This window comes from Ornithorhynchus anatinus, chromosome 4 (assembly GCF_004115215.2).
Source record: "Ornithorhynchus anatinus isolate Pmale09 chromosome 4, mOrnAna1.pri.v4, whole genome shotgun sequence".
Taxonomy (NCBI): domain Eukaryota; kingdom Metazoa; phylum Chordata; class Mammalia; order Monotremata; family Ornithorhynchidae; genus Ornithorhynchus; species Ornithorhynchus anatinus.
In genome coordinates this window covers 32,980,344-32,998,825 of record NC_041731.1, presented here as the reverse complement: position 1 = coordinate 32,998,825, position 18,482 = coordinate 32,980,344, and the positions used below count along the sequence as shown (strand labels likewise).

Below are 18,482 nucleotides of genomic sequence, written 5' to 3'. Positions count from 1 at the left end.
TGGTGCAAGCCGGTCTTCTGAGCTGTAAGCTTGTTGTGGGCAGGGAATGTGTCTGTTTATTGTTATATGGTACTCTCCCAAGCGTTCAGTACAGTGTTTTGCACACAGTAAGCATTCAATAAATACAACTGAACGAATAAATGTCAGGTTGGGGCAGCCCAGCCCAAGTGGACTCAGCCTCAGTGAAACACTGTCACTAGTTTCCAAACAAAATACGCAAAACTGAAGTGCATAACTTTGGATTGTGAGGTTTCACAGTTAAGCACTCACTCTCTGTCAAGTACTTGATAGTGTACTAAGCGCTGGGGGACATACAAAATAATCAGATTGGACCCAATCTCTGTCCCACATGGGGCTAAAAGTCTAGGGAGGAAGAAAAGTACACGGTAATGTTAAATAAAGGCCATGTGTAATTTCTGGCTCGTGTGGAAGTTTGTTTCAGTAGAACATAGGTTCCTAGAGGGCAGGGCATATGCCTTTTAAATATCCAAGAAGGTGCTTAGCAATTGATTATTTGGATTATCGATCAACAGCACTCTCCCTGTGCAGAGCCCTATATTAAACACTTGAGAGAGAACAACAGAGTTGTAACCCCCAAAATCCCCATCAACCACCAACCTGGGGGACAGCGAAGGGGAAGAGGTCTCAAAACTTCATCTCCAAAGTTAGAAAAGCGCAGTCTACCACCCTCTCTCTGCTCCAGTTCTATCTTGTGCTCCTGGGTGATTCATCAACCAATATCGCTAAGTATTAACTGAGCGCTTAATGTGCGTACTAAGCGCTTGGGGGGTACAGTAATTAGATGTGATCCTTGCCCTCGAGGATCTTACAGTCTAGTGGAGGAGACAAACACTAAAGTAAATTACAAATAGGGGGAAGGAAGCATTTAAAGATCCATCGATTAATGGCATTTGTCGGTGCTTGCTTTGTGCAGAGCACTGTACTAAACACCTGGGAGAATACAGAATTAGCAGACCCCTTCCCTGCTCTAAAGTTATGGACCGAAGGTTGATTAGATAGCGATGAGCTCTCAAGAAATACCATTTATTGATTGACTGATTATCCAACTCAGTCAAATCCCTGCTCCACTACACATGGTGATCTCATAGCACCTTTAAAACACATTCACTCAGAGGTCCCGGGACCACGGGAAGAACCCGTCGGGAGTCCCGTCTGCTGTGCAAATGACAAGGAGGACTCGAGCAAAGATCGACATCCTCGCGGCTCCATCAAGGAATTCCCTACAGATGCTGACGGCAGGGACGGGTGGAGCTCGGACCTTCAGCCTTAGAAGGGTTCCTCCCCCTGGCTGGCCGGGTTGGAAACCCGCAGGCCTCACCACCTCAAACCCCGCGTCTTCCCTTCTGCTGTCCGGACTGACAGGTCCGCTGATCTTAGCGGGCAGAGCTGCAGATCAGGCACCTTAGACTCCTGGGGCTCCTCCTGGCTGACAGGATAGCGCCCGCAGCAACTGACTGCCAGGGGCGGGCGGCCCCGGACCACGATGTTAACTGTGGTGTTTGTTAAGCGCTTACTCTGTGCTAGGCACTGCATTAGGCTGCGGGGCGGAGAACACAAGCCAAGCGGGTTGGACACAGTCCCTGTCTCACATGGGGCTCAGTCCCATTTTACAAATAAGGGAACTGAGGCCCAGAGAAACGAAGTGACCTGCCGGAGGTCACACAGCAGACCGGTGGCGGAGTCAGGATCAGAACCCATGACCTTCCGACTCCCAGGGCCGTGCCCTCCCCATTAGGTCATGCTGCTTCCCGCACGCGACGCCCCGTCACAGAGTGCGGCCAGACAGAGCGCGGCCGGGTCCAGGGGGGCTCGGTTACCTGTGCCGTAGTCGATGCGGGTGGAGTTCCCCACCGACTCCTTCAGGTAAACGGCCACTTCGGGCACGGCTGCCTCCAGATGTTTGGGGACCACGGCGGCCACTAAGCTTTCTGCTTCCTGCGAAAAATACACTGACAGTCAGAAGGCCATAAGAAAAAGAATCACAGTATTTGGTAAGTGCTTACCACGTGTCAAGCACTGGGGTAGATGCAAGGTAATCAGGTCGGACACAGTCCGACTCAGGGCCTAAATAGTAGGGAGGGCCGGGTATGGTACGGATGGCACTGTGTGCCCCCCATTCCCGGGTGACACCAGTGACCCACTATTCTGCTCCCAGTGGCGGCAGGACACACCGATGCCCTCCTGAGCCCCCACTTTCATTCGTTTAATTGAAATTATTGGGCACTTACTGTGCGCAGAGCACCGTACTAAGCACTTGGGAGAGTACGATATAACAACAGATACATTCCCTGCCCATAACAAGCTTACAGTCTAGAGGGGAAGACAGACATGAATAAAAATAACCAGAACCCACCCGAACCCTAGAGTTAACACCCCCAACTCTCCCCTCTACATCCTTCACGTTCCCTCCGGTGACCCATCCCGGACTGTTCATCCATCCAAACCCTTCTTGGGTCAGCTGTTTTCAATGTGCATCTGCCCACTGGCCTTCCACCGTTGTGTACGGAAATGCTTCCTTTAAACGTTTCCTTTTTCTTCGCTGGCTTGGCAGTTATCCCTTTGACAAGTTTCAAAGGGCATCCGTTCCCTCTTTCTGGCTCTGTGGGGTTCGGTGAAGAATGATCCCACGCTCACCCCATCCTCCCCCTTCTTGATCCTGTAGACTTCGATCTCATCCCTCGCTCCCAGCCCGTGTCTTTCCAGTCTCCTGTTCTTCCGCTTTACCCTCGTCAAGAAGCTTTTCCGATCTCTGAGCTGCCCTTCTCTGGAGCCTCTTTATGTGGGAACTGGTCCCTTCATTTTCTGCCCTTCCTCAGAGAAGCACTGTGGCCTACTGGAAAGAGTCCAGGCCTGAGAGTCAGAAGACCTGGGTTCTAACCCTGGCTCTGCCACTTGTCTGCTGGGTGACCTTGGGCAAGTCACTTCACTTCGCCTCAGTTTCCTCAATTGCAAAATGGGAATACCTGTTCTCCCTTCTACTCAAACTGTGAGCCCCATGAGGGTCAGGGACCGTGCTGGACCGAATGAACTTGTACCTGCCCCAGCACTTAGAACATTATTTGACACGGTAAACAATACCATAATTAATTTGTTTTTTAAGTGAGCAGTCGGACACGCAGTACCCTGGGTGCAGGAGAACAGTGGTTTTATATAGTGGTGAAACTCGTCTGCCTTCTGCTCGGTTTTCTATTCCCTTCGTGATGTACCTGGCATTCTGTCGCGTATCGGACCAATGATTTAAAAGTCAAAAATGTCTCCGAAATGTCCTTCCCGAGATGGATCTGATATCTCCGAGCCCATCATTACGGAGACGTGATCTGGAATAGTTTTCTTTAAGTGAATTTTTTTGGCCCTTCTCACACTGAAGCTTGCCTGCCGTTTTCCAACCCATGAAGTCAGCTTTATGATGGTCTTATAGTCTCATCACCATCTGCAGGGATTTTCGCCACCCGGAAGAACTAGGAAATTTCACTACACGGTCCTTCTTCCGCATGATTCACACAGGTGCTGTTAAACTCGTTGTGGGAAGGGAACATGTCTATCAACTCCGTTGTACTATACTCTCCCAAGTGTTCAGTACAGTGCTCTACACACAGTGAGCGTTGTGGGAGATGGAGAGCCCAGATCAGGGGAAGGAGGAATGACACATGCCCTTCTCAATTCCCTACCCCTGCCCAGAATTTCATCTTCACCCCATCCTTTGCCCTGACAGACCACGGCTGGAAGCTGGGCGTCATGTGGGTCGTGGACCTGGTCCAATCTAACTTTTTTGTGTCCACCCCAGTGCTTCACACCTAAGGAGCGCTTAATAAATTCCATAATTACCAACCCAATAATTGTATTTACTGGGTGTTTACTCTGTTCAGATCACTGCACTGAGCACTTGGGAGAGTACAACCAAGTTAGAAGACATGAGTCTTGCCCTCAAAGGGCTCATAACCTAGGGGAGGAAATGGACATTACCATAAATTACAGATGGGGAGGTGTCACTTGCCTGCTGTGTGATCTTGGGCAAGTCACCTAACTTCTGTGTGTCTCGGTTTCCTCATCTGTAAAATGGGGATTGAATTCCCACTAGATTCTAAGCATCTTGAGGGCAGAGAGAGTGTCAACCAACTCAACTGTTCCGTATAGCGCTTTGCCCACGGCATGGCTTAGTGGCAAGAGCCCGGGCTTGGGAGTCAGAGGTCACGGGTTCTAATCCCGGTTCCACCACTTCTCAGCTGGGTGACCTTGGGCAAGATGCTTCTCTGTGCCTCAGTTACCTCATCTGTAATATGGGGATGAAGACTGTGAGCCCTGTGGGGGACAACCTGATTACCTTGTATCCAGGTAATCCATGGATCCATGGATTACCAGTGCTTAGAACAGTGCTTGGCACATAGTAAACACTTAACAAATGCCAACATTATTAGTAGTAGTAGTAAGCACTCGATAAATACGACCGAATGAGTAAATGGACTGTACGGTTGTTGTGGGCAGGGAACTCGTCTACCAGATCTGCTATACTTCCAAGCACTTAGTACAGTGCTCTGCACACCATAAGCGCTCAATAAATACCCCTGATTAACTGGAAGGCCCAAACCCCACTGATGGCATGGGGCAAGGCAGTTACCTCAGCTGTAAAATGGGGATGAAGACCGTCAGCCCCACGTGGGACAACCTGATGACCTTGTATCTATCCCGATGCTTCGAACAGTGCTTGGCACAGAGTACGCGCTTAACAAATACCATCATTACTATTATTATCATTATTATTATTATTATTACCCCAATTCAAAAGCCAGAGGCTGGTGCTGACCGGGAGGGGGCAGCAGAGACCTGCCATGGATTCCATTCCCCTCCTCCCGCGGATCCACGGGACACTGACAGGAGGGAAGGATTTGAGGGGGAATTGTAGCATCGTCCATTCAATATTCATTCCGTCGTATTTATTGGGCGCTTACTATGTGCAGAGCACTGGACTGAGCGCTTGGAATGGACACTTGGGCACCAGAGAGAGACCGTTCCTGCCCAACGACGGGCTCACCGTCTAATCGGACGGCAGAGCCAAACGGAACGAGACAAAAACAAGACATTATCGCCATAAATAATAAGAATAATGTTGGTATTTGTTAAGCGCTTACTATGTGCAGAGCACCGTTCTAAGCGCTGAGGGAGATACAGGGGAATCAGCTGGTCCCACGTGAGGCTCACAGTCTTCATCGCCATTTGACAGATGAGGGAACTGCGGCACGGAGACGTGAAGTGACTTGCCCACAGTCACACAGCTGACAAGTGGCAGAGCCGGGATTCAAACCCATGACCTCTGACTCCCAAGCCCGTGCTCTTTCCACTGAGCCACGCTGCTTAGAATCAAGGGGATGTATACCTCATTAACTAAATGAATAGGGTAATAAATAATATATACAAATGAGCACAGTCCTGAGGGGGAGGAGGAGAGGGAAAGGGGGCTCAGATCGAGCAGTGAGGGAAAAACATTATCCCTTACTTTCCTAGAAGGGTCAAAGACTTAAGCTTGACTGGCTAGTTCTGGTCTCATCCAGAGTTGTTGACTGCTGCCGTCCCCGTCTTGTTTCCCTTCAGTGTCCCATGCAGGAGGGGCAATCCTTATTATTTAAATTATCACTATTATGATTATCACAATTAGTAATAATTATAACAGTAATAGTATGTGCTTAGTACAGTGCTTTGCACACAGTAAGCGTTCACTAAAGGTACGAAGGAATTTAAGCAAAAATAATAATTACGGTATTCATTTAGGGCTTACTATGTGCTAAGCACTATTCTAAGCACTGGAGTAGATACGAGGAAATCAGGTGGTCCCACGTGGGGCTCCCGGGCTTTATCCCCATTTTACAGATGAGGTAAACGAGGCACAGAGAAGTTAAAGTGACTTGCCCAAAGCCATAAAGCAGACAAGTGGCGGAGCCGGGATTGGAACCCACATCCTCTGACTCCCAGGCTCGTGCTCTTGCCACGAGGCCGTGATGCTTCTCTGAAGCGCTTTACTCTGTGCCGAACCGGGTCCTGAGCACTGAGACAGATACAAGATCATCGGATCGGGCACAGTCCTTAGCCCACGTGGGGTTCCCAGTCTGAGTAAGAAGACCTGGAACTGAATCTCCATTTTACAGATGAGGAAACTGAGGCCCAGAGAAGTGACTTAACTAAGGTCCCACAGCCGGCAAGTGGCCGAGCCAGGATCAGAACCCAGGTCCTCTGTCGCTTGTGGCTTCCCGGACGACTTCGGCCACCGGCCCCCAGAGCCGAGCAGACCCCGTCCACTGGGCCTGAGCGAGACCCCCGGGGCCCCCTCACCTGGTCTAGCTTGGCATACCAGGTCCTGAAGGCCTTGTTGCCAAACCGGGAAGGTTGGTCCATCGGAGGGGTCTCGTCGATCCACTGGTCCAGAGTGTTCAGAAGCGCCATCAGCTTGTCGATGGACTGTGACGAAGAAGGGACAGAGAGCAGAGAGGAAGCGGTCGGCAGACCAGCCCCCCAAGGCTAGCGTGTCACTGAGGGCCCTGGCCCTTCGAGTCCGCGCGCGGCTTCTGCCCGATGGCCTCACACCACCCAACCCGTCTCTTCAGTTACGAGAAGCGGCGTGGCTCAGCGGAAAGAGCCCGGGCTTAGGAGTCGGAGGTCACGGGTTCTAATCCCGGCTCCGCCGCTTGTCCGCTTGTCACTTCACTTCTCTGTGCCTCAGTTCCCTCATCTGTAAAAGGGGGATGAAGACCGTGAGCCCCACGTGGGACAACCTGATGACCCTGTATCTCCCCCAGCGCTCAGAACAGTGCTCTGCACATAGTAAGCGCTTAACAAATGCCAACGTTATTATTATTAGGACATTTTATGAGAATGCGTGGGGCCAAAAGTAAGACGATGTGGGGAGCTCTGTGTCCAACTTCGTTACCTTGTAACTACTCCAGCGCTTAGTGCAGTGCCTGACACACAGTAAACACTTAACGAATACCACAGTCATTATTATTATTAGCTCTTGGGAAGAGAACTGGAGTGACAGGTTGGGGGTTACTCCTCACCTGCCCATTAGGGCTGGATTCTAAAGCCTGGACACTACCCGGTGACATGCCTAGACAATGCCATGCCGCAAAGAGCAGCTCACCCTGAGGCACCTGAGCCAGTTGGTCCTCCCATCTTGAGGGGCGGGGAGAAACGGACACCCCCAGGAAGGAGTCCTTCGCCAGGACAGCCCCTCTGGAAGGAGCCCCCGTGGCCATCCCGGGCACAGGGGGTTAGGGCTCCCAAGACCCCAAGCTAAAGAGCAAGTACCTGGAAGAGGAATGGAGGGCGGGACTACTTGTTAGGGTGCAAGTCACCTCCCTCTGCTCAGGAGGCCCCCGTCGCCAAGACTCAGGGACATACTGAGGTAAGAAAACACCTCGTAGGCGGGAGCGTCTAACGCAGAAGTTCCCGAGACAATTACAGAGTCAGGAAGAGCTTCGGTAACCGAGGACCGGCTCGGGTATAATTAGACAGCTCCCCTCTAATTAACCCTGTCCCCACCGCCACCCTGGCCCACCGAGAACAAAAACCCTCTTCCGGCCTTCCCCTCCAGACCCTCGCCGGGCCCGCGGTCCCAGCTCCCGAGCCGGGGTCGGTGGAAAAGGCTTCCTCCCTCCACCATCAGCCCCTCCCTGGAAGCGGGTAGCAGGATGGGCCCACGTGGGCTACCCAGCAGCCCGTACGGCCCTTCTCGCTCCAGCCCGGACTCACCCCGACCGCCAACGTTGCCAGAGTTTAGCAGGTTTGCCGGGCAATCAGGCCAGGCCGCCCCTCCCCACAGCAAGGGGCGATTGTTCGGTCTGTGGGAACAGGCGGGGGGGGGGCGGGGGGGCGAGAAACTGGGCCACGGGGAGGGGCGGGATTTGCCCAATGCCTTGGCCGCAGAGTCGGGCGGTGCCGGCTAGTCCAAACCTCAACTCGGACCCGGCTGCCAAAACCCGAGAGGCCCGACACCTACAGGTGAAGGTGAACTGGGGTATCGGGACCAGAGAGGCCGCCGAGGGCCCGACGCGACGGCGGGCCTTCTCGGGGGGGAATCCGTCTCCGGGGGGGGGGGGGGCAGCTCAGGTCCGCGGGGACCCCTCACTGTTCACCAGCTCTCTGGGTGAGCCACGGGTCATCCGGAAGCCACTCTACCCCGCGACTAAAAAGCCAAACGCACTCAAAGACCAGGTCGGGAGGCGCTCGCGACCAAGCGGGGGCTTACGCGACTTCGCCTACCTCTGAGACTTTGTAGTCACAGGTCAACTTCTTCCCTTTCACCCCTTCGTTCAAGGTGAGGATGAAGCCGATGTAATCTGCGTAGGCCTGCAAACAAGCAGAAAAAGAAGAGGGAGTCAGTTCCAGTCAGCACCACATTCCCTGTTTCCTGGCTGCTAGCAGTCGCTCCGGGGAAAAGCTCCGGCAGCAGAGACTTTACCCAGGAAGCATCCGCGGCACCCGGAGGCTCCCGGCCTTAGCAGCAGTGAGGAGGCGAGGCAGTGAAACGGGACCTCAAACCTGTTTCTAATGACCCTGGAACTCGGTGGCAAAAAGCAGCGGAGCCTGGTGCGTAGGGTCTGAGCCCGACAGTCAGAAGGACCAAGCTTCTGATCCCGGCTCCACTCCCTTTCTGCTGCGTGACCTCGGCCAAGTCACTTCACCTCCTTGTGCCTCACTTACCTCATCTGGGAAATGGGGATTAAGACTGTGAGGCCCAGGCTGTGTCCAACCTGAATATCTTGTATCTACCTCAGCACTTAATACAGTACCTGGCACACAGTAAGCGCCTAAGAAATATCAATTTAAAAAAAAAACACCTGGAAATCGGAGACTCCTCGAATGGGCATGAGCCTCAGTTTCACAGGGGCAAGAGTGCCAGTCCCCTTCAAGAAGAGGAGTCTGGACCCCCAGCACCCCACACCTCCCCGGCACTCACCCTGCCCCTCACCCAAAATACCCGGGGACTCTTCCATCCCCCCCTCAGACCAACCCTCCCCCTCCTCCACTATTCCTAGCCTTTCTAGGTTGGCCACCGACAGCACTCGAATAGACCCAAATAGAGAAACAGCAGTGAGGCTTATTAGAAAAGGAGCACAGCCTAATGGATTAAGCCTGGACCTGGGAGTCAGAAGGACCTAGGTTCTAATCCTGGCTCTGCCACTTGTCTGCTGTGTGAGCTTGGGCAAGTCACTTCACTTCTCTATGTCTCAGTTCCCTCATCTGTAAAAGGGAGATGGAGACTGGGAGCCCCATGTGGGACAGGGACCGTGTCCAACCCGATTAACTTGTATCTATCCCAGCATTTAGAGTGGTGCCTGGAACATGGTAAACGCTTAATAAATACCACAGTTATAATTATTATTATTATTGCTACTTGGGAAGTAACAGGTGACATGTGTATTGCGTGGGGGAAGGACCTGACCCCCTTCCTCGCCACCCACCACCCTCGCTGCTTTCTCCCTCCGGAGCCATTGTGCTTCCCTGGCAGCGGGAGCCACGGCAGAGGGAAAGCTGGACATTTGAAACAACAACCCTGAAAAGTAAAAGCGTCTGGAGCCACATAAGCCCTAGACTGGCCACCCAAATGGCCACCCAAACCGCCACCGCCATTTCTGCTCTTCCTCAACTTTCCCCAGACTGGAGCTGGAAGAGCGGCTGCAAGTGCGGATGGTGGCGGGTGGGCTGGGCAAAGAGTGGGGCAAAGGGCAGAACCGGAGGCGGGAGCAGGAAGCGCTCCAGGGAGCGCGGTGGGTGAGGAGGAGAGAGAGGGCACTGCGCCGACACCACCATCGGGGCACCCTTCCTATTCTGCTGGGCGCTTATTCCCTCCGGTAAAAACTAAAAGCCAGTGGCTCTGCAAATTTGGCAAAACACAGGCCCCTTTTCCCTCGCCCCCACAGCCTGTCGGGTGTGTCCCGCAACCCGATCCTCCGTCCAAACCCACAAACTGGCCCCGAGTTGGGTAAATGAGCCTCTGGCATTCAAGATAATCTTTGCATCTCTTCTTATCGCCTTACCACCCCCAGCTCTCATTCCCGAGACCCTGTAGGACCCTCCTCTCGGCACACGCGTCCCTGCCCTGGCTCCCGCCCCTTCGGGACTGAACTGACAACCTCGATCCCCTGGAGGCGGCCGGAGGGCTCCTCTGCCAGGATCCTCCCCCTTGACCGGCTCCAACAGTCCCCAAGGAGAATAAGCAAGTTGCGTCGCATCTGGGCAGCCGGCTTTTTTCAACCTACTCCGGCCTCCTTCCCTAGAAAGACCCACCCGGGAGGCCTACACCCAGGAGGAAAGGCGAGTTCGGATCCTAGCTCACTCCCTGACTGGCAGGAGTGATCCCGGGAAAGTTCCCGGCCTGGGCCGGGCATCCTCTTTAGCATGCAAAGAGCACGGGGATGACTAGAAGGTGACTGGGAACTAAGAGTGAAAAGAAACACAAGGACAAGGCCAGGGCCAACCACCCACTGCTGAGGAGCAGCACGGTCTAGTGGAAAGAGCCTAGGAGTCAAAGGACCTGGGTTCTATTCCCGGCTCCGCAATTACTTGGACAAGTCACCTGGGCAACTTCTCTGTCCCTCAGTTCTCCTACTTAAGACTACAAGCCCATGCAGGACAGGGACTGTGTCCAACCTACTTAACTGTATCTAGCCCAGCGTTTAAAAGAGTGTTTGACACATAGAAAGCATGCAAGTACCATTTTTTTAAAAAATAAGTTCCTCCTCTGCTTTCCCAGACTTTCAGAGTCTTTCCAAATCTAAGAGACGAGCAGTTTTTTAAGAACCAGCCCCGGAGTCAGCCCCGACAATCTGAATCATGCCAGCAGGACCGAGGCACGTCAACCAGGCTCCTCGACTAGTGAAAAGCTGACAGGTTGGGTAGGTGCCGAGAAGTAAAGTATTGGGTAAGCTGAAAACAGGCTCCGATAAACATAGGCTCAAGCACATCGGGCCAGGTGATGCAAGAATCGTTTTCAACACCCGGGGAGATTTCTCCTTCTGAGCAATAAACGCCCTTCTCTTATTCGGTTTTTCCCCCCCCGCAAACAAGCGATCCTTAAATAACCGGATGAAACAAACGTTGAGAAAGGACTGAGCTCGCCTACTGTCTATCACTCAGCTCTTCCGAGACCTTCAGGTGCTCCGAGGCCTGACAGCTAGGGAACGCTCCCTTAAAGGAAGGCTTTGGGATGTTTCCCCTGGAAAGCCTTATTAGCCAGGGTTCCAATTCCAGCCCTGGGCTCAGATTGCGGTTTCGGGGCACCTCTGCTTCAACGCCAAAAGCCACGGAGAGAGTCAAGGACTACAACTGGGTTTTTAGTGGCTGACCCTTAATCATCCCTAATCAGAAAATTCAATACGGCACAGTCCTCTAGTGAGTGCAGCAGAATGAGGGCTTCTCTCCGCTCTTGTTCTGAGGCAGCAGAGTCACCTTTGGCTCAAATCCAACGGGGCTGTTGGACGCGAACATCTGTCTGTGACCGAGGGCTGCTTGCCGTAGAGATGGGAACTGCGGACTCACTCGCTTCCTCCTTAAAGCGTGGATATCTGCAACTCCACAGGCATGACGGAGACCCAGAAGCTTCAGGGGCCGAGGAGGAGACCGTGCCATATCTCTATGTGGCAATAATTCTGCAGTTTAGGTCACACCCCTCTCTGAAGGAAAACCCAGACTCTCTGAGGGCAGAGGTGAGAAGATCTGCTCCCGGCTCCCCCCAGCCCTGGAAGCAGGGAACGCTTAAAGCGCAGACAGCCTGGCCTGCTGGTCACATACCTGAGAACGTTTCCACTTCCCCATGTCTGGAACCATGTTTATCTCCTTCTTTGGGATCTTGAAGTTTTGAGTGACCGGAAGAGCCTCCTCAGAGGAGTCTGGCCAAGGAGAAAGAAACGGTAAACATCCTTCACAGCAGCCGGACAATTGTCCCCCAACCCCTTCCTTTTCCGTCACTACCCACCTCTCCACCTCACTCTCCCAAAACGGGAGGTAATAATAATGTTGGTAACCTACTCCCAAACCCAAAATGAGAGTTTATGCCGACACATCGCACTTCCCATCAGTTCCTCTGAATTGAAAAAGAGATACTCCTTTCCTTTCCCAAGGCACCCCCAGGCATCTATACTGTGAGCTCGACGTGGGGAGGGAATCGGTTATATTGTTCTCTCCCAAGCGCCTAGTACGGTGCTTTGCACGCAGGAAGCACTCAATAAATACGACGGAATGAATGAATCCTTCGATCGATAGGAAAGGGCCCGCCTCAGCTGCAGTCCTGGTGAGGATAGCAAGGGACAATACCACAAGGTCGTGTGACCAACGTGACCCCAGACACGAAGCACCAGGTATGCGAGACAGACTTTGGCACAGAATCTGAGCTTTAAAATTTCCTCTCTCTTGGGCACGGCGCCACTGAAGTGCTCTGCACATAGAAAGCGCCCAATAAATACGACTGAATGAATGAAATGAAGGCTCTTGCCAACCCAGCCCTCCCCTTCGTTGATCCAGAAGTACAGAAATATACTACACTCCACAATATAACCTAAAGTGTGTCTCTTGCGGGGGGAAGAGGAAGAGGGCCTCTACCCCCATCTTGACCCCAAAGTCATAGTTTCCCTTCAGATCGTAAGCTCACTGTGGGCAGGAAACTTGTCTATCAACTCCGCTGTGTCGGGAAGCAGCGTGGCTCAGTGGAAAGAGCCCGGGCTTGGGAGCCAGAGGTCATGGGTTCGAATCCCGGCTCTGTCACTTGGCAGCTGTGTGACCTTGGGCAAGTCACTTCACTTCTCTGGGCCTCAATTCCCTCCTCTGTAAAATGGGGATTAAGACTGTGAGCCTCACGTGGGACCACCTGATGACCCTGTATCTCCCCCAGCGCTGAGAACAGTGCTCTGCACATAGTAAGCGCTTAAATACCAACATTATTATTACTCTCCCCCAAGTACTTAGCTCTGCACACAGTAAGTGCTCAATAAATACCTCCGATTGATTGCCCTTCCGGGCCCCTTGAAACTCACACGCCGCTTCCGCTGGACAAGACTCGGGGGCGGGGGGCGCGGAAGAGGGCGGCTGGGCGTTTTAAAATAAAAACATCTGACAAAAGGGCTTCTGGAGCTGCGTAAATACCAGACGGGAGACAGGCCGGCTGAAAACCAGGCCATCTTACTCTCAATGGCCCTTTAAGGCCCAGAGTTCATTCTGTGCGCAAAGCATGAGATATTTCCTCCCCAGACAGAGCATTCAAATTACTCCCAGTACTTCTCACCTCACGGTTAGGGAGTGTGTCTTTCGTAAGGAAACTCTGTCACTGGGATTTTCAAAACCCTTTTTTTAGTAATTGTACCCGACCTGAAGATTTCACTGTGAGCCCGTCATTAGGCAGGGATTGTCTATCTATTGCCGAATTGTACATTCCAAGCACTTAGTCCAGTGCTCTGCACATAGTAAGCGTTCAATAAATACTACTGAATGAATGAATTTCACCTGAACTATTTCCTCAGCTCCGGCCCCACTCCCCCAACCAGACAGGTGCAGCTACACACTGACAGACACACGTCCACATACTCCCTCTTCACACTCACAGGGAACTGAGCAGAGTAGAGAGGCAATAACCGGAGCAGGTGATGATGAAAAACACTCCCTTTGCAGCCGTAATCGGCTCCCCATACTCAGAAGCCGAGGGGTTACTTTTCGCTGCGTTCCCGGCCCAAATTTCTGGGGAACGGACAGAGCCAGCAAAAAGGGCAGCTGCTCATACTCAATCGTATTTACTGAGCGCTTACTGTGTGCGGAGCACTGTACTAAGCACTTGGAAAGTACAAATCAGCACCAAAGAGAGATAATCATGGCTTAGTGGAAAGAGCCCGGGCTTGGGAGTCAGAGGACATAGGTTCGAATTCCAACTCTGCCCCTTGTCAGCTGTGTGACTGTGGGCAAGTCACTTAACTTCTCTGTGCCTCGGTTTCCTCATCTGTAAAATGGGGATGAAAACTGTGAGCCTCACGTGGGACAACCCGATTACCCTGTATCTCCCCCAGCGCTTAGAACGGTGCTCTGCACATAGTAAGCGCTTAACAGATGCCAACATAATTATTATAATCCACCTGCTCTGGCTGCTATGGCCCTACCTCCAGATCCCCCACAGGAATTAGGAGGTGAGGTGGAAAAATCAATGCTCTCTCTAAGACCCATTTTACCTACCATCCTTCTCTGCGGGGTGCCACATTATTTTAGCCATGCTGGAACCAGCAAGTTTGCTGAGCGGAGTGGCGGGGGGAGATCCCAACCGGGTCTCCCTGACACGATCCACCTTTTTCCTAACTGCCGTTTTCACGCAATGGGCAACTCCAATCCAGGAACGCTCCCCATCTGTAGCTTAAGGGAGAGGGCGGCCCGGCCCCGGCAGGGTGGCAGAAAACGATGCCAGGCGGTGGCGGGGCCCTGTCTAAAAGGCCCTCTTTTAGGCCTCACGGGCCATCATGCCCACGCGGTGGACGCGCCTTAAACAGCACGGTTTAGTGGAAAAAGCACGGGTTTAGGAGTCAGAGGTCGTGGGTTCTAATCCCGGCTCTGCCCCTTGTCAGCAGTGTGACTTTGGGCAAGTCACTTAACTTCTCTGTGCCTCCGTTCCCTCATCTGTAAAATGGGGATGAAGACTGTGAGCCCCACGTGGGACTACCTCGTATCTATTCCAGCGCTTAGAACAGGGCTTGGCGCATAGGAAGCGCTTCACCAGCATTATTATTATCTCTTCATTCATTCAATCATATTTATCGCACGCTTACAATGTACAGGCACGTGCCAAGCGCCGAGTCTCTGTGCCTCAGTGCCCTCACCTGTATAATGGGAATGAAGACTGTGAGCCCTACGTGGGACTACCTCGTATCTATCTCAGCGCTTAGAACAGGGCTTGGCACATAGGAAGTGCTTCACCCGCATTATTATTATCTCTTCCTTCATTCAATCATATTTATCGCGCGCTTACAATGTACAGGGACATGCCAAGCGCCGAGTCTCTGTGCCTCAGTGGCCTCACCTGTATAATGGGAATGAAGGCTGTGAGCCCCACGTGGGACCACCCGATGACCTTATATCCCCTCCCCGGCGCTTAGAACATAGTAAGCGCTTCACAAATGCCATCCTTATTATTATTAGGGGAGGGGGGGCACCATCTCCGCCTTGGTTGACTGTTCCAAAGGAATTACTCAGCGCTGGGCAGGTCCACTTGGGCAACAGAGACCATCCCTGTCCAGTGGCGGGATAATGGAGAAGCAGCGTGGCTCAGTGGAAAGAGCCCGGGCGTGGAAGTCAGAGGTCAGGGGTTCGAATCCCAGCTCTGTCACTTGTCAGCTGTGTGACTGTGGGCAAGTCACTTAACTTCTCTGAGCCTCAGTTCCCTCATCTGTAAAATGGGGATTAAAACTGTGAGCCCCACGTGGGACAACCTGATTCCCCTGTATCTCCCCCAGCGCTTAGAACGGGGCTCTGCACATAGTCAGCGCTTAACAAATACCAACAATATTATTATAATGGCCTAATTGGGAGAGAGATTATAATTGATTATACCCACACACGGTCCTGGGCACCTCGGCACGGCCGCCCTCGCAGGCTTTGCCCACCTGGAAAGGCCCCAGGGAGGGCAACTCCCCCCCTCCACCTGACAGATAATAATAATATTGGTATCTGTTAAGCGCTTACTATGGTCTAAGCGCTGGGGTAGACAGGGTAATCACCTCGTCCCATCGGAGGCTCCCAGTCTTCATCCCCATTTTCCAGCCGAGGTCACTGAGGCCCAGTGAAGCGACTCGCCCCCAGTCCCCCGGCTGACAAGGGACAGATCCTGGATTTCGAACCATTCATTCATTCAATGGTATTTATTGAGCGCTTCCTATGTGCAGAGCACTGTACTAAGCGCTTGGAACGAACAAGTCGGCAACAGATAGAGACAGTCCCTGCCCTTGGACGGGCTTACAGTCTAATCAACTGAACCCATGACCTCTGACTCCCAAGCCGGGCCTCTTTCCACTGAGCCCCGCCGCTTCCCGAACAGCATCCCTGTCCTCCACTCCTTCATTCGTTCAAGGGTATTTACTGAGCGCTCCGTGGCTGAGGACTGGACTAAGCGCTTGGAAAGGTCAACTGGGCCACAGCCCCTCCCTGCTCGGGGGGGAGACGGTCCAAAAGAGACGATAATCGAATGAAAGGGATGGACTGTTTATGAATAAAATAAAGAGGGGAATAGCTTATCCGCTTCCCTCATCCCTCCCCCCTCCGAGGCCTTGGCCGGTCCCCGCTGTTACCTGGCGACCGCTCGCTCTCGGCCATCTTCCTCCCGCAGCCGGTTCAGGCCTCTCCCCTCTCCCGCCCCTGTCGGTCCGTCCTCCCCCCCTCCGCGGGAGCGGCGGGAAGCTTCTGAGGCGAAAAAGAATCCAACCCGCCCGCCGTTTACCACCGAAAACCCTCCATCTTGGTGCGGGGCGCGCCCCAACGGCCCCCAACGGCCCGGGCGGCCGCCATGTTTGTGCGGGGCGGCGGCCATCTTGGGAAAGGCCGCCAGGCTGCGGGGCGGCCATCTTGGTGAAGGGCAGCGACCATTTTGGATTAGGGCAAGAGCCCTAATAATGATCATGAGGGTGTTAAGAATAATAATAGTGATAATGTTGGTATTTGTTAAGCGCTTACTAGGTGCAGAGCACTGTGCTAAGCGCTGGGGGAGACACAGGGGAATCAGGTTGTCCCAGGTGGGGCTCACAGTCTTAATCCCCATTTTACAGATGAGGGAACTGAGGCGCAGAGAAGTTAATAAATAATAATGTTGGTATTTGTTAAGCTCTTACTAGGTGCAGAGCACTGTGCTAAGCGCTGGGGGAGACACAGGGGAATCAGGTGGTCCCACATGGGGCTCACAGTCTTAATCCCCATTTTACGGATGAGGGAACTGAGGCCCAGAGAAGTCAAGTGACTTGCCCACAGTCACACAGCTGACAAGTGGCAGAGTTGGGATTCGAACTCATGACCTCTGACTCCAAAGCCCGTGCTTTTTCCACAGAGCCATGCTGTTAAGCGCTTACTCTGTGCCCAGCACTGTTCTAAGCGCTGGGGGAGACACGGGGGAATCAGGTGGTCCCACGTGGGGCTCCCAGGCTTCACCCCCATTTGACAGATGAGGTAACTGAGGACCAGAGAAGTGAAGTGACTAGCTGGGATTCGAACTCATGACCTCTGACTCTAAAGCCCGGGCTCTTTCCACTGAGCCACGCTGCTTCTCAATAATAATCATGTTGGTATTTGTTAAGCGCTTACTATGTGCCCAGCACTGTTCTAAGCACTGGGGGAGACACGGGGGAATCAGGTTGTCCCACGTGGTGCTCACAGTCTTCAGTCCCATTTGACAGATGAGGTCACTGAGGCACCAAGAAGTGAAGTGACGCTCCCAAAGTCACCCAGCTGACAAGTGGTCGAGCCGGGATTCGAATCCATGACCTCTGACTCCAAAGCCCGTGCTCTTTCACTGAGCCACGCCTAATAATAATATTCATTCATTCAATAGTATTTATTGAACGCTTACTATGTGCAGAGCACTGTACTAAGCGCTTAGAAGCAGCATGTCTCAGTGGAAAGAGCCTGGGTTCAGAGTCAGAAGTCATGGGTTCAACTTCCGGCTCTGCCACTTGGCAGCTGGGTGACTGTGGGCAAAGTCACTTCACTTCTCTGGGCCTCAGTTACCTCATCTGTAAAATGGGGATTAAATGTGAGCCTCACGTGGGACAAGCTGATGACCTGATCACCCTATATCTTCCCCAGCGCTTAGAACAGTGCTGGGCACATAGTAAGCGCTTAACAAATACCAACATTATTAACATTATTAGATAGGGACAGTCCCTGCCCTTTGATGGGCTTACAGTCTAATTGGGGGAGACAGACAAGAATAATAACTGTGGTATTTGTGAAGCGCCTACTATGTGCCAAGCACTGTTCTAAGCACCTGGGGGGGATACAAGGTCATCAGGTCATCATGAGGGGCTCACAGGCTTCATCCCCATTTTACAGATGAGGGAACTGAGGGCCTGAGAAGTGAATCAGCTTGCCCAAAGTCCCCCAGCTGGCTCACAGTTTTCAACCCCGTTTTCCAGCTGAGGGAACTGAGGCCCTGAGAAGTGAAGCGGCTTGCCCAAAGTCACCCAGCTGGCTCACAGTTTTCATCCCCATTTTCCAGCTGAGGGAACTGAGGCCCTGAGAAGTGAAGCGGCTTGCCCAAAGTCACCCAACTGGCAAGGGTCTGCTGTGTGACTGTGGGCAAGTCACTTCACTTCTCTGGGCCTCAGTTCCCTCAGCTGGAAAATGGGGATTAAGACTGGGAGCCCCACGTGGGACAACCTGATTCCCCTATGTCTACCCCAGCGCTTAGAACAGTGCTCGGCACATAGTAAGCGCTTAACAAATACCAACAAAAAATACACGTG

At 52.8% G+C, this 18,482-nt stretch overlaps 1 protein-coding gene across 1 annotated transcript in view; it reads right to left on the bottom strand.

The window, feature by feature from the left end:
- The window catches only part of PTPA (protein phosphatase 2 phosphatase activator), a 36,498-nt gene extending 19,976 nt beyond the window's left edge, over positions 1–16,522 (bottom strand). The window contains exons 1-5 of the mRNA XM_007662333.4: positions 16,320–16,522; positions 11,800–11,897; positions 8,269–8,355; positions 6,343–6,468; positions 1,839–1,956 (exon numbers count right to left, since the gene is read on the bottom strand). Coding sequence (XP_007660523.1) covers positions 1,839–1,956; positions 6,343–6,468; positions 8,269–8,355; positions 11,800–11,897; positions 16,320–16,344 — 454 coding nt within the window. The 5' untranslated portion in view covers positions 16,345–16,522. The remainder of the gene's footprint in view (positions 1–1,838; positions 1,957–6,342; positions 6,469–8,268; positions 8,356–11,799; positions 11,898–16,319) is intronic.
- Positions 16,523–18,482: the final 1,960 nt, after the last annotated feature.